The 16,419-nt window shown below is 39.9% G+C and overlaps 1 protein-coding gene across 1 annotated transcript in view; it reads left to right on the forward strand.

Moving 5' to 3' along the window:
• CSMD2 (CUB and Sushi multiple domains 2) overlaps nt 1-16,419 on the forward strand; it is a 1,115,355-nt gene that overhangs the window by 860,217 nt on the left and 238,719 nt on the right. Inside the window, exons 14-15 of the mRNA XM_088462676.1 lie at nt 9,427-9,753; nt 11,363-11,557. Coding sequence (XP_088318802.1) covers nt 9,427-9,753; nt 11,363-11,557 — 522 coding nt within the window. The remainder of the gene's footprint in view (nt 1-9,426; nt 9,754-11,362; nt 11,558-16,419) is intronic.

The raw sequence follows: 16,419 nt of genomic DNA on the forward strand, positions 1-16,419 counted from the left end.
TGTTACATGCAAAAGCAATCAGTACTTTCCCTGATTGCAAAAAAAATTTAAAATTATCACCATGCATTGCAACATGGTTTGTTCCAGGAGCAAATTGCTTCTTTTTATGTTCTTCCTCCTAAAGCTAGGTACACATTAGATGACTTGCAAACAATGCGATGTCATCAATGATTTCCCCTGAACTCCCGGGAAATTATCTAGTGCATACACACTGTGCAATCTGACAAACGACCAAACAATATATCTTGCATTGTTTGGTGGTTACATTGGTAACTATATAATGTAACCATATTGCCTGGTGCGCAGAGCCATAACTAGACTTTTTGGTGCCATGTGCCAGAGTGAAGTATTGGCGCCTACACATACTTTTTTAAATAGGGACATAAGATAGTGCACCTGAAAAAGGGCCATGGGGAGATAGGGGAGGCCAGGAGATGCTGGGGATGAAAGAAGAGGAAGCTACAAGTGAAAATGATAATAAACTGGAAAATTGACTGGCCCAAACACTACCCAAGTTATGGCCCTGCTGGTGCGTACACATTGCACGATCCGTGTCGAATTGCTAATGAGATTGACATTTTTCTGCATGTACAAGATGCATCGGAATCGTCCAAATCATTCAAAATATAGTCTAGTGTGTAAGGCCCTATATACGAAATCAGCATCTTCACAAGTAGGCAACCTTTTCTTCTACTAGAAAATTTAAAAAAAGATGCTGTCTAATGCCAAGAGACTACTATGCCAGTTGGCGTGGTGTATATTACATGAAATCCCTCTGTGCATGCCCAGAACAGTGGGCGCGTGTTTATTTGAGTGATTCAGCTACTGTACTTACTGCGCACCTGCTTCTGCCAGCATAGATGGGATAGGGGCATTGTAACACACCATTTACAGTAAGAGTATATTTGTGCAATAGTAAGCGCATGCACCTGAGAAAGCCAGATTACAGATGCAAATAGTAGATGATGATGAACTCCAGCAATAGCAAATCACTTTTGATTGACTGTCTGAATTCTCTGCTGACACTGTCTGGATTTTTTCATTGGCATTCAGGCATAAGTTATGCTTTGTGTGCATGTTTAACTTTAATCAAAAAATTTTTTTCAACATAAGAAGATGTTTCTGTTGTATTACAGGGGTATTTTAAGACTGTATATGTAGCTGCAGCTCTGTATTTGGTTGCAATTTGGGGACTATTGCTGACAATTGTGCCCCAGGGGCCTGATTCATCATGGATCGCTATTGCGATCACAGCTCTGTAATTGCACGTAGGTTCGCTGCAAAAATATGCTGATTGCAATCGCACTGCCGTTACATTGCCAGCATAGACACGCCACCTACTACTGCTATACCATACAAACCTCCATAAATATCGGTAACATCGATTACCATCGGCCCTCACGCAGAATAACATCAGCGCTGACCTTACTAGAAATTGCTAACCTTGTTCCAAGCAGAGAGTACTCCAGCTGCGTATGCAATCGCAATGGCTAATTTATGCACGCCCATGCAACGTGTTCAAATGGTCAGGCATGTCTATGTTTCTCCTGCGTGGTTTCTCCTTGCATTGTGTTTGATCACAATGCAATCGCAGTGTTGCCTTAACACACGCGCACTGCGATGCATGTGTAGTATGCAACAATCGGCCAACTGCGAGCGCTGTTGCAGTTGCGATCTTTCATGAATCAGGCCCGAGATCCACTGTGTTTATGTTGATAAGATATTGGTATTTTATAGTAACTTTTTCACTACTACAAAAGACAAACTCTACTTTTATATTTTAATCACTGACAGCTTTATTATGTTTTATTTTATATTTTTACAAATGAGCTGTGACAGTTTTCTTTTGCATGTTTTATGCAATTCATAGCAATCAAAATTTCAGGACATTCTGCTTACGGATACCTTTGTCCCACAGGTTGGAAAGTTGGGTGGTATGGTACAGATGCCTACTCATACACTGCGGCTTCAGTCGCGCCAAAAGTCGTTTTTGCTAAAAATGTGCATCTTATTTGCATAAATGAAATAACTGGAAGTGACCAAACTAGTTTACTAGATGACATTGACCAATTTGATATTCGACACTTGTGTATCTGTGTGTGAATGAGTCTGAATCTGTATATGAATTGCTATGACGCAGCGGATGTGACTTTTTCTCACGGCAAGTTCCGTTGTGCTTCATCTGCGACTTTGTACATGTTTAAAACTAATTTGCCGCTAAAGCTGCAGCCCAGCATCTCTAGTACCCTGTGAGTGGAGATTCGCTGCATCTGACATGCAACTCAGATTAAAAATGTAAAGAAACAGAATATATCCTACATCTCTCTAAGCAGCTCAGCTGCGCCAGGCGTCTTGCGCCGTATGGCGTATTGATGCTAGGTATATGGAGACCAGTGGTGGCTGCAGAGGTGGGGCTGCAGCGCGGTCCAAAATTCAAATAGGGGAACCACACCAACTGTCATCCCTACTGCTGCCAAACATCACTGGCAGTTGGTGTGGCTCCCCTATTTGAATTTTGGACTGTGCTGCAGCCCCACCTCTGCAGCCACCACTGATGGGGACACATTTGTACTTTCACTGCTACTCTTCATAGTGGGTGTAACATGTAGCTGGTTCACATGGAAATAAATAAGTCCTTTCAGAGATGTTGATATTGGTCCTATCCATGGATCCTTTAGAGGTGTGGCGAGACATGTCACTGTGTGCGGCCACACCACCTTAGTGACATGACCAAGTGTCCATAGTAAAGGCTCTTTAGCTGTATATCACAATTCAAAGAACTCTAATTCTAATGTGATCTGATAAAGATGAAATAAAGAAGTTCAGAATTGAGACCTTTGTGCTTTTGCTTGCTTCTGTGTATATACAAACTAATTAACGCAATCAATTTCTCCAGAGCATGACTGCCTAGTTGTCATTCTCTTTACTACTATTCATTTACCTCCTGATAATGCATCCTGCTGAAGGGGAGCGAAAAAGAACATGGTCCACATTGTAGGTTAATTATAAACACTCAGGGGTCTATTTATTTATTAATATACTTTTTAAGGTTTGGGTTTTTTGGCAGTCTCTAGTTCTCTGAATTTGAAAGTTATGACATTGAGATAAGCAATGTAATACTGCTATTTTTACTAGGTAGACACAGTATATAGCCCCATCCTTTACCAAATTTGGGCCACAAACCCATTGCACCTTCTGTAGTCTCACCACCTCTAGGAATGTTATATACACTGTACCTATGGGCAGTACAAGTTTCACTCACACAGAACATAAAAATGACTAATGGCTATTAAATCAATATCAGCAATATCACAGAGGATAACTGCAAAGCAGCTTATTATCACTGGACATGTATCCCCAAAAGAAACATGGTGCTGGAGTATCATACCACAGAACATTGCCATTTTGGGGTGGAAGGCATGGTACAGCCTAAAGTTGAGGCGAATGTCCTGATTGAGGGACAGTGAGACAGTCCTGTCTCTCAGGAATCAGGATGGTTGGGAGGTATGGGATATGACAAAAGCACATACATGCCAGCTTTTAATAAATGTCCAGAAGACTTCTGAATTCTGTGACTCTGGAGCTAGAGTGGACTGATGGCACAATTTGTATTGTAAACTCCACTGACAACAGCATGTTGAAGCATCCACCCACATACCTCCCAAAATCAACCAAGGCTAACTCAGGATGGGTGGCATGGCTATGGCACCCTGACGGCATGATCATGTTGTGGTAGAGCATGGCAAGTCTTCTAGTTTACCTTTTTCCACATAAAAACACAATTTTTATGGAAATAATTTCCAACCTCCACAAAATTGTGGAACAATGAAGTGAAATTGACACTTTCCCTCAGAAATCAAGGTAGTTGGGAGGTAAGCACCCACCTTGGCATGATGATTTGATTTGTATCATAGTGCTGCTGTGGATGGGGCATTATGACCCAAACCTTGTTATTAAGTCCCACCTCTCACCAACTTCACAAATGTCCTGGATTTATGGCCTAAAAAGTCACAACTATGTTCAATTTGCTGATTAGCGATTGTACTCAATCAAGGGACCCAAAAGGGGCAGGGCTTCATGATTCTGGGATATGGCAGGGCAGATCAGATTTGGGACTGAACTGTATTATGCATAGATTATACCCGGTAATGTTGTAAGAGGATGGTCATAATACCGACGTGCAGCATCCCGGCTGAAGAACTCCCGGCGCCGGAATGCCACTACCCGGCTAGAAGACCACCACCGGAATACCGACAGGACGTGACATCTGTTGTAAGGTGTCCATGCAGCCTAACTGGAAACTGATCTTGTCGCTCAGATATCAGGAAAAGTTTATAAACATAAATCTGTACGATAAACCTTGCAATAAAATTTGTTTGTACTTTTTATGCAGTAGTATATAAAAAATTAGTACAGTTTGCATTTGTGCGTTTATATTTCAATTTCATTGTAATACCTAATGCAACACTATGAATAGACTGATATTTCTATAATCTAAATTATCCATTATTAGCAGTAGTTAAGTGCAGTTTAGTGATAAATAAGAGAGGTTCATCAAACTCAGAAGGAGGTAGCAGAAGGTGTCTAAAATGGGAAAACAATGCATTAAAACATCCCCCTGCTGTTTAAACATTGGCATAAGATGGGTTTATTTAACAACTGATTGGTGAAAAGGGTGCAGGAAGGTCAATGTGGCTGCATTATGCTGAGATTTCTGTGCAGAGGACCAATAAGAGATCAGCAGTGTCACACAGAACTAATATGCTAATGGGTGTTCTCAGATGCCTGCTCAACCTCTGTCTGAAATGATAAGTGGCAAAAAAAATGTAGTATCGCTACGTTGTGCAATTTGTAAAGCACTGAAACTAGAGGTCACAATAAGATTGCAAAGCTACAGAGGGCTCTGTGTTTATAGTCACAGCTCCATGATCACACATTGGATATTATCACTACACACTGCTATGCTGGTCAGCACTGTATTTTGCACCGCATGTTTTCTTATTGCTATGCATGTTATTGTACCACCCTGCATGACATTATATTCCACAGCACATTGCATGCTTGTTTCATGGATAAGCGAATAAAGCTCTTTGTGTTTATTTCATAAAAATGTATCTTTCCTAGTCCTATTCCATTTCCATCATCATTTCTGAAATGCAGTCATTTAAATAAAGAGACTAAGACGGAAACCTTATATAACTTTTGTGCATAGCTGCATTTTTGACTGGCTTGAGCTGGATTTCTTAGAGCTTAACGAGATATGCTTATTAAATGTCTTATGGACTTTATAGAAATGCAACAGCCCAATGTTTATTATAATACAGCTCCTATTTATATACTGTATATTGATATATTTTCAAAATAAATGACAGGAAATGATACTCCTCAAAATACTTATTGATTAGCAAAAGGTCATTTTCACTACAGTAAATTGCTGTATAGGCAGAATCTTTTTATTATTAGTAGTAGATTAGAATATTACATAGTCTAAAGGCGGGTATCCACTTGCCGATTAAAATGAGCGATTGAACGATAACGATATCGTTCAATCACTCATTAATCGTGCATGAAAATGTCGAAAACTACCAGTGATGCGCGCTCCCGACATCAATCATCGCCTGAACGTGCTGCTCAATCTGCCGATAACGACAGATTGACCGTGTTCAGGGATGAGAGAGGGTGCCTACACTGAACGTCATATCGTTCATTGTAGGCACTGCAGGGGAAGAGGAACGACTGTACGATTACAATGTTGTAATCGTACTGTCGTTCCCTTATCTGCCTTAAGCATTGAGATATACATTTAAATGAGAAATACTGTAAATTACAACATATAGTGTAAAGAAATGCATCGCTCACTTCTACCAAGCCCATTCACAAGTCAATGACACCAGATCTCTCAACTATTAGACTATGTTTCCATTTTAAAATGATGCTTATATAAGACCAAATATTCACATGGTAACAAATATTGGGCCTGAATCCGATACAGGGAAGCGGCTGTGCAGTACCGTCCAACTAAATGTAAATGCAGCAGCCGGTGTCTATAGGAAACAGACACCTCCTCCGTGCAGTATCTGTAGACGCTACTTTGGATCACTATCGCGAGCATCAGTTGGGATGGTCGCTGCCCTCAACCAGTCTGCGTAAACTGAAGCTTACTCAGTCTGTCCGTCCGGAACCCCTCTGCCAGGTCCAGGAAGTCTGTGTCTGATTACACAGACCCTGGGCTTGGCACACTTACAAAGTGGGGGCGCTTTGTACAACAGTCCTGGTCGCCGCCTTCACTCCGCCTCCCAAACACTGCAGCTTGTCCATCATGCTGTGGCTAAAAATGTGTCCTACGCATGTGCAGACCCACAACAATCAAATATGCACGTAAACTATTGGTTATACGTTGATACTATCTGAATCAGGCCCAGTATCTTGTCAGCTTGTCCTGGTAGGTCATAGCCCTGTGAGTGAAACATATAATCTGCAGACAGAGCACATTTTTGTAGACTAGCTCTTACACTGATCCATTGAGACTCAAAACAGAGAAGCAACCTACTACTAAGCAGGGCCAGCTCGGGGCATGTTTGACCAGTGCGTTTGAACACGCCACCCCATAGAGGGCGCATTCCTCCCAGCCATTCCCGATTTCAGCGGGACAGTCCCGTTTTGTCGGGCACTGCCCCGATGTTCCACCCACGGGACAAAGTGTTCCGCAAGGGGGCGGGAGGTTGGGCACCTCCACCGCCGCAGCTGTGCGGTGGTGCCGGCCCCAGAGAAGAGGAATGGATGCGGCATCCATTCAGTGCCGGAAGAGAGCTGGGGCAGCCCAGCTACTGACGTAGTACTGGGCTCGCCCCCAGTCTGACATTAACGGGCACGCCCCCAAATTATGTAATTTAGGGGCATGGCCTATTGTAATTAGGCCGCACCCCCATCGCGTACGGTGAGCAAGGGGCGTCTATTACCCATCTTGCACAGGGCGTGGCTCCCACTGGAGCCGGCCCTGCTACTAAGTAGCTGTTGGAAAATATGTAGTTAAACTACTAGGATGATATGCTGGTTAGAGCAAAATAAACTGTTGTTTCAACATTAATGCTTATCAGCTGGCATTAAAGTGCAAGAGTTGGTTAATTTGGGACGTAATGTCAGCATCCTAATGTCAACATGGTCAGAAAGATGATAGATTGTAAATACATTATATTAGGGTAAAGGTTAGGCTGAAATTAGGGTTAGACCAGGGGCATAACTAGACCTAGGGGGGCCCCACAGGTCCCCGCCCCCCCTCCGTCCATTGCCCCCTTTGCACACTCCCCCCCCTGCACTCTCCTCTCTCCTATACTTTCCTGCTCCGTGGTCGCACTGCGCAGGACAGGCACACCTCCTCTCCTGGTCGGCTCCATCTCTCCTCCCAGTATAAGTCAATGAGGAGAGCCAGTTGACTGGCCGGACGCAACCACGGTAAAAGGAGGATACGACCATGTAGGGGGGGCCACAACCACAGAGCAGGTAAGTCGAGGAGAGGGGAGCGAGGAGGGTGTGGTGGGGAGGGTGCAGACTAAGGCCTGGCACCGTAGGTGAAAGGGGAGGGCCGGGCCCCATGTCGATCCGGGCCCCATAGTAGCCGCACACCCTGCACCTATGGTAGTTTCGCCACTGGGTTAGGCTAAAATATGCATGTCGCCATTCTGAACATGTCAACGTTATGCTGTCAACATAATGAATGCAAAACATTCTGAATCTCAATATAACGTAGTGAACACAGTTATTTCTTTATGTTCTCAATGTGCTATATATTTGTGATATATAATGTGCACAAATAAATAACACAGTGGGGGCAATTCAATTAACTGCGCTAAGTCCAACTAAAGCCACTTAAGTTGGAGAATGCCGGCTAGTGCAACTAAAGCAGGGTGTTTAGTCGTGGTAGGCGGCATTCTCCGACTGAAGTGCCGGCCGCGAAGCTGTTAGCGCCGTGTTAAGCCAGAAAACAGCTTCGCTGCCTGCACTTTAGATGGATTTCTGCTCGCACCCTCAGGAGGGTACAAGAGGAAATCCTGTAGACGGACCTAACTGCATGCTGAATTGAATAGCTTCAGGAACTCCTTCCTGGGGCTATTCAGCAGCACGCTGAATTGAATCTCCCCCGATGAGTCTATAAAAGCAACCTCATCTTTATTTCCCAATTGATTCCAAGCAAAATGTGTCTTGAACTATCATGATATGTATTAATAAATACATTTTAAAAGTAAATAAAATAATAGCAGATAATACTGTATCGGAAAGGGGAACATTTTTTACTTAAACAAACAGATTGCTCAATAAAATTGCACTGGCAAATCATCAATTTACTTGCAATCTCCAGAATGTTCCACTGTCCCAGTTACCGCCTGGGTATAACAGGATAGGTAAATTTGCAAAGCATTATTTTGACACATTATTTTTTATTAATTTGCATATCTTAAAGGAACAGTATATCCAATATTCCTCATATTATAGACCTGCAAATAATATTATATATTATTAATATATAAGTAGATATATGTAAAAAGTTTATGTATTAAGTTTATATGCAAAAATGTCATGAACTTAAAATGAAGAATGTATATGAGATCATGATTTGTTATGAAGACTTTTTTTTTGCTATAAATAGAAAACTCCCTCCTTTCCACTTCATTTTTCTAATAAAAGAAAGCTATACAGTAGCTTTCACTCAACTTCATTACAAATAAATACAAGAGGTACAATAAATAACATAAGGCAAACAGTATTTTAGAAATAGGAATACTTTTAAAATACTTCTAAAAATATTATTATAAAAAAGTTATTATACTTTAGGATAACCAAAGAAATATATAATATTGTAAATAGTGTTTGCTCTCAATTTTTGTTATTTGTGGGGAGTACAATTTCTGTGACAATTTTTTATAATAATAATGATACCGTATATACAGTATATTGTTTCACATAATTATTTCTTGTATCTTTTACATGATTAAAAATTGTACCTAGTTATATCTATTCATGTAAAACTCTTCATTGAACTTTAACATAGCAATTTTACACAATTATAACATGTCGTTAAAAAAAATAAAAAATAAAAGTAACATTGAATGTTTATTTAATATGCTGTATGAAATATAAGTGGAACAATGGATTTATTTATTCCATTACAAAAAGTATATATATTTGTTATTATATCATTATATATGAAGAAAACAATTATCAAAACGTGCTGGGATTTTTGCGGGTCTCCCAACAATGAAAGTAAAAACTTGTAAACCTCCTAAAATGACAGTTCCAGATAAACCGCTGGGTACACTTTTTAATTACGTTTCAGACTATTCTTGTTGCATACTGATTATTAGACATAGAAGAAATAGGAAGTTACCATTGTATGTGTAATTTTGTTTGTTACTTTCCAATCTCCTACAGTTTCGTGCTTCTTTAATTTCACCACTCCATCTGGAAATGTTCTCTCTCCAAACTACCCTGAAGAATACAGCAACCACCTGCACTGTGTGTGGCTGATCATAGCCAAGCCTGAAAGCCGCATTCACTTGGCTTTCAACGACTTTGATGTGGAGCCTCAGTTTGACTTTCTGGCAGTAAAGGATGGCGGTTCTCCAGAGTCACCTGTCCTGGGCACTTTCTCAGGGAACCAGGTCCCCCCATCATTAACAAGCAGCGGTCATGTGTTACGACTAGAATTCCAGACCGACCACTCCACCGAAAAGCGAGGATTCAATATCACATTTACCAGTATGTTTCACAATGTGTATTACTTGTTATTTCAGTTATGAATATTGTAGATATGACTGTATTCCAATTAGTAATGATTATTGATTGTGCTAAAGATGGACTCCCATTGAGTATATTCTTTGTTCTAGTTCAATCAAAAACTCTTTAAACATATGTCCTACCCTCTGACAGCACTGGTGAAGTGGCAAGTGCAGTATTCATGTGTTCCATGTTACTACAGTGGTCTCACTCACAATATTGTACATAACAATAAGGGTATATACACATAGGTGTTCGCCATTACAAAAATGCATTTTGAAAAACATATTTTTCAGTCCCATTTATTACATACTTTGTTATTTATTAAGTATCCTGGATATGGCATGTTTTTGGATTGTAGTAGTTGTATTGGCTTTATATAGTGTGTTAACCACGTTAAAAATTGTCTATCCAGATAGACCCAATTCATGCTAAGAAAAAAACTAGGTGAAAGAAAGAAAAAGCGCCAGAAAATATTCCTTTCAATAAGTATAATATATTTTTGTTCTGCATTTTAAATGGGAAAGAAGGTTGAAAAAATAAATCCTAAACTGCTTTAATGGGAGTCACACGCTGCTGCTTGCTGAACCCAACTAGGGCATTTTGTGTGTTAAGCAGGCCCAGCACCAACCTTGAATTAATTGTCCAGCTCACTTATATTTAATGCACGCTGCGGACACTCATTATTGAATGCAAATCACAACGACATAATGTGGACATCTGCATTGCAGCACCCTTGGCAAACTATTACCACAGATTGTATATTCAAATAGTTGCTGCAGCCGCAGTCGCTCATGTGGACAAATTGATGCCAAACAGAGTTCCCTATTTATGTGACTTCTTACAGTGATACGTAATGCTGCTTTGACTTTGCCTCTGTGGGAACCTTACATGAAATATCTGACCTTATTTTCCATGTGGAGAATATCCAGACACAGCAGTTGGGTGATTCAAAGTGACTTTAGACTTTATAAGTGTTTATTTTATGTTCATGTTTTCTGAAACTGCAGATAATTAAACTCTATAAAGCTCCATTAATATTAGGCATTGCTAGGATTAATTATACAGAAATGTATGGAAATATTCATCATATTCAAAGAAAATTGTTAACCGTGTTTTAAATAAAGATGGAGGTAGGCTCTAGCAAACAATAATCAGCCTTAATTAGCAGCTGCAATTGGTTCCATTATGGCGCATGATTCATAAAGCAATTTCCAGACATAAATTGCTGATATCCAAATGACCTGCCTGATGGATTATATATATAGTTTATTAATGACCTCCACCAGCTTCTCATCCCACGTTATGCACTGCGGCTATTAAACAGTATAGAAATCTAAACTCATGTATGTCAGTAAGGCTTTAATAGATAGATGTGGCTGTATCATACAATAGCTGTCTAATAACCTACTAGCAAATGCTTCATAATAATATATTGCTGACTACACTATAAATAATATGGCTGTTATTAGTGACTTTGGGCATGCAGGTGTTTCAGTTACTTTATTATAACCAGTGAAACAGAACTATAGGTATGGGCTCAGCTCACACACACCTTTTTCTCACCCTTTTCTTACCCTTTTTTCTCCAGCTTTCAGGCACAATGAGTGCCCTGATCCCGGCGTGCCAGTGAATGGGAAAAGATTTGGAGAGAGCTTGCAGCTGGGGAGCTCTGTGTCCTTCTTGTGTGACGACGGTTTTATCCGCACACATGGCTCGGAAACCATCACTTGTATCTTAAAAGAAGGAAATGTTGTGTGGAATAGCGGAGTGCTGAGATGTGAAGGTAATGTCATAGCCATCCCATACTGACAGGATGTGATACAGCTTATCTGCCATTTACCTATTAGTGTAATTAAGTTGACTTTCTTATATGGACAGGTGAGTTACTTGAGAGAAATGTAACAATGATTGTATGAAGCAAATGATCTGCATTTCTCCATGTTTGCTCCACTTTCTCACATGAACTGTACATAAATACACTGTAGTCAACAGTCGCAAAGAAACCTGAAATTAAAATGACTCCACCTGTATATTCTATGTATGTATTAATTGTAGGCAATATTGGATGAATATTAGTTTGTACTACCCGATAGGTTAGGTGACTATTACAGCACTGGATGAAGTCACAGGTTCCCAGATCCCTCTCATGTGCCAGAATTCTACCTCACACCTGTGCTTCCGCCATTTTAGTTTTGTTCCACACAACATTGATCTTTGCATTGCAAGAAAAGTACAACAAATTTTTGTATTATCTTGTTAAAGATACGACAGGGCTGAGAAGATATCTCCATTTGTTTGAATTAGTGAAGGTTTGATGCAGTGGAAATAAGATATGTAATTAGTTTGCTGTGTTTTAATTATTTTACTTGCATGCTTAGTGAGGAAAAGAAATGCCATTGGTGTTTTCTAATATTATTAAGGGGTAAAGGTCTGTCTCAAAGACATTGGGGAAAAGGCAGATTCAGGTCGGCGCATACATATAATTCTTATTCACACATATTGCATTGTTATTAAGCAGTTGCTCATAGCCAATGTTTTCTGTAAACTGTGTAATCTGGAGATGAAAGGATGGAAACCAAATTTAATTCCATTTGCTGACAGTTATAACTTAATCAAAAATAATATCATTACAGAATCTCATGTAATCAGTGATTTCAGGCAGCTTTAAAGCTTGAGGGTGGCCGGAGATATTTTATAATCTCAGGATGTTGTGCACTAATTTGTTTTCATCTCTGATGTTGCACCATGGCCTGCACATAAATGTTCACTTCAGCAGGATGCATCTATGTCTACATACAATAGTTTTCATAGCACACATGATGACGTGTTTGTCATTTAATCATGCTTCCTTGAGACAGTGTTCAGTTAATGTTCTCAGTTGCTGGGAGATAGTCTGTCACCTACTGTACTACCACTGGTTGGTGACCTTTTGCCAGAGCCTGAGCTGAGCATTACAAGTTTCTGAAATGCCCTGTTCAATTTATCTTACCAGTCTACAGGTATCTGCTTAACAATTTTGTACCCCTTTACATTTTTGACTCATCTTGTTTGACCTTGTTGTATTGCTCATAATCTCCATACACATCTCATAATCACAATACACATACAGATATGCCCAGCTACATCCTTGCCTGTAGTGCAGCGAATCGCGCCATGCGTGGCACGAGATGGACTCCTGCGATCGGAGACGCTCATTCGCATCTCTATAGCATTAAATGGGAGAACGCAACATAGCGTATCGTGGCGCATAGCGCAATGCACGCTTACGTTTGTGGCGCGATCAGCCACAATGAAACTGGGCTCATCTGTATACATAATACGTAACTGCTGCCTAATTCTTTCAGGTGTAACCCATCTTGTATCGATGTTGTCATTGGAAACTCCTGAACAGCTGTGTGTGTGAAAGAAACATACATTTTAATAGAGATGTGTGCGGACCCCCGTGTTTTGATCATCATCGTGTTTTGGTTTTGGCAAAAGCACCCTCAAGTGTTTTGGTTTGGATTCAGTTTTGGTTCAGTTATGGATTCCTTAAAAATCAATAAAAATCAATTAAGCAGCTAAAATCATGTAATTTGGACCTGTTTACATGCACTCCAAAACCCGAGTTCGGTTTTTAAATCCATGTTCCGAACTGACTACAGAACCAAACCGGGACTCTGTTCGACTTGGAACCCAAAGTCATTTTGAACTGGGACTCGATTAGACTCGGAACCCCTAAGTCTGGGTGTGTTCGTATTTCAGGAAAACCAAAACGCACACCTCTATATTTAAATAAATGTTGTATGTGGTTATGATAAAGCCAGTAAATACTGAGAAATGGAAATACTTAATCAGAAGTTGGTTAATGTATTGTTTTTGCAAAATATCCGGATTTGGAATATTAGCAGTGGCACAGTTGTGATATTGATTCCTATAAAGTGGGGAAGACCTTTTTTTTGCACCTTGATTCACTGATCACATGTATCCTACCTTCCGACTGCATTGCTGCTGCAACATAATTGCCAATTGTTCTGACATACATTCGTAAAGCAGAAATTAAAATGTATACATATGTTGACAGATATAATGCAAATAATAATAAAATATTGCAGAGTTACAACACATATATAATGGCATAGATATACCTTTAAAACATGAAAGGCTTGATTAACTAAAGATCTACAGTATATGTAATAATAACTTATAGCCAGACTATAGCTGTGCAGAAGTATTAGTCAGGGCCTAAGAGGCAGTCATCATGAAAGATGCACTATAAATTGTTCAAAACAATTTATGGTGGGCTGTCAATTTAGAATTGCCCAATTGGTGCAAATCAGCTGAGACTCCGGGGAAAAGATTAATCAATAAGCCCAAGATTAATGAACAGCAACAAGCATTTGGAGACACATGAAGCATATCACTATGGAAGGATCAACATCAAGTGGAAGTCAGATAAATGTATTTAGCCTAAATGCTCAGTGACTACAGTTGGTAATGAAGGTGATCACAGACTATTTAGCCTACAGGATTACTTGTTGCTGTGCTGGTTTCAATGAGCTGCATTACCAGCCACAGATTATACGGTAAATGACTACAACTGCCTTGTTTCATCATTCCTTTCATTTCCACTGGTATTTGCTGATTTTACTATGATCCGCTGTTATGGATACTTCGAGGCATCTACCTCTTAGTCTAGGATGGATATGTCTCAGGACAAACAGATTAGATGTCTTAAGATGGCTGGCCATACACTAGACATTCTTTCCTCCAACCATCCTAGTTGGTTGGTTGGAATGAAAATCTGGTAATGTATAGGAGCAAATGACAATCAGCAATTTGCTCCCAAACACTGGAAAACGGACAAAAGTTGTTGTTCAGGCAAGTTGTTTAAATCAAACAAATTTAACAAACAAATTTAACCAACTTGCCTGAACAACCTTTTTTATGTTTTCTGGTGTTTGGGAGCAGATTGCTGATTGTCATTTGCTACCATACGTTAACCAACTAGTTGGGTGGTTGGAGGAAAGTTGGTCTGGTGTATGGCCAGCTTTAGTTAACTCTATATATGACAGGACTCATAAAGGACCTGCATGAACCAGGATGGTTTCTGGCAATGTAGTCTCAAAAACAGTAGGCAGAAACCATTTTGAAAAACTTACACATAAAATAATTTGAAGGTAATGTTTGTCTTGTTCTGCTGCAAAAATTTCTTGCACAAAGTCTTTAATTACTGGGCAGCAGATAACAGTGTTGTCTGTCTGTTCCTGGCCTATCCCAGCACTGTTTAGCCAACAAAACAGTCAACAACTCTATTGTCTGAGGCTTCTACTAAGATACACAATCATTTAATTTCATCCTACACACTTATTAATATAGTTGAATTTTAGTCACCCATAGATTCCCGTGGCTGAATGAGGCAGATCACTCGTTTGCACTATTACTTTTTGTAATGCTATTCACAATACTAGTGCTTCTACATATATTTAGCATTAAACAACAAAAACATCTCTCATTGGAGCTTACTGAAATATATAAAGCACTTTACCCAACTTTGCATTATCATTTGTCATGGTCACATATACATTTCTGTACCCTTTTGCAGCCTGGTTCCCTGGCAAACATGCCTATAAAAACCAACAGTGAATGATAACAAAGATTTGAATCTGTTTTGGAGAGCAATTTAGATTACAGCCTTCAGATGCATTGGTCTGGGTGCTAGAGTTATGCAGCTACTCATCAAATACCTTCTGTAGATGTGGCTGCCTCTCCATCCACCTGCTACATCAATCTGAAGCTCCTCCCAAGTAGCAGATAGGTGGATTCCCTTATAACTGTCATTGTTATCTTCATGTAGCCATCTAGGCTGCAGCATATTACTATAACACCGACATCTCGTTCTAGAAAACTTGTAGATGGAGACGAGACATAGTAGTATGATGGCATACATATCATCATCCTAATTAAGTTGCTGTCCCAGTTAATAGATAAAATAAATGATACATAGAAACAAACTGTACATATGAAGAAAACAAGTAATATGCAGTGGACGATGAAGGTACAGATGTGTGACAGACAGTAGATAGAACACAACTTGTAAGAGCATACAATCTAGAGGGAGAGGGCAAGTTCGAGAAAATATGAGGTAGTGAGATGTGAAGTGGAGTACGATCTGGGGAAGTGCAGGCTATAGTGAAGGCTGAGTTTTCAATGGGCACTGGACAGATTGAAGGGTGGTGGTAATGTTCCATTAGTGGACAGCAGCATGGAAAATGTATTGAAAGCGGAAGTGAAATCAGAGATGAAGTGAGGGCTGAGGGAGTGAGGATGGGTATCTTGTCAAGAAGACAGAGACGTATTAAGTTATAGCGTTTTATATGGTAAATAGTTTGCATGAATGCGTGATGTGGCCATCTAATTACTTTCCTCTATCCACATTGGCACACAGGTTTAGTACACAAGCAATATATGAGATATCCAAGGAAAAATATTTGTTCCAAAGGTATAACTATAGCCATAGCTACTCATGCCCGGCAGTATGGGTGCCTTGAGGAAAAGATGTGCTCTAAAGTACAAACTTAATTGATACTGAATTTATCCATGTAGTTAAATGATTTGAGTATCACATGCTTGTGTATAATGCAATACAGGTTGTTAGTAATGCTA

This window comes from Taudactylus pleione, unplaced genomic scaffold (genome assembly GCF_031769625.1).
Source record: "Taudactylus pleione unplaced genomic scaffold, aTauple2 ptg000007l, whole genome shotgun sequence".
NCBI classification, from domain to species: Eukaryota; Metazoa; Chordata; class Amphibia; order Anura; family Myobatrachidae; genus Taudactylus; species Taudactylus pleione.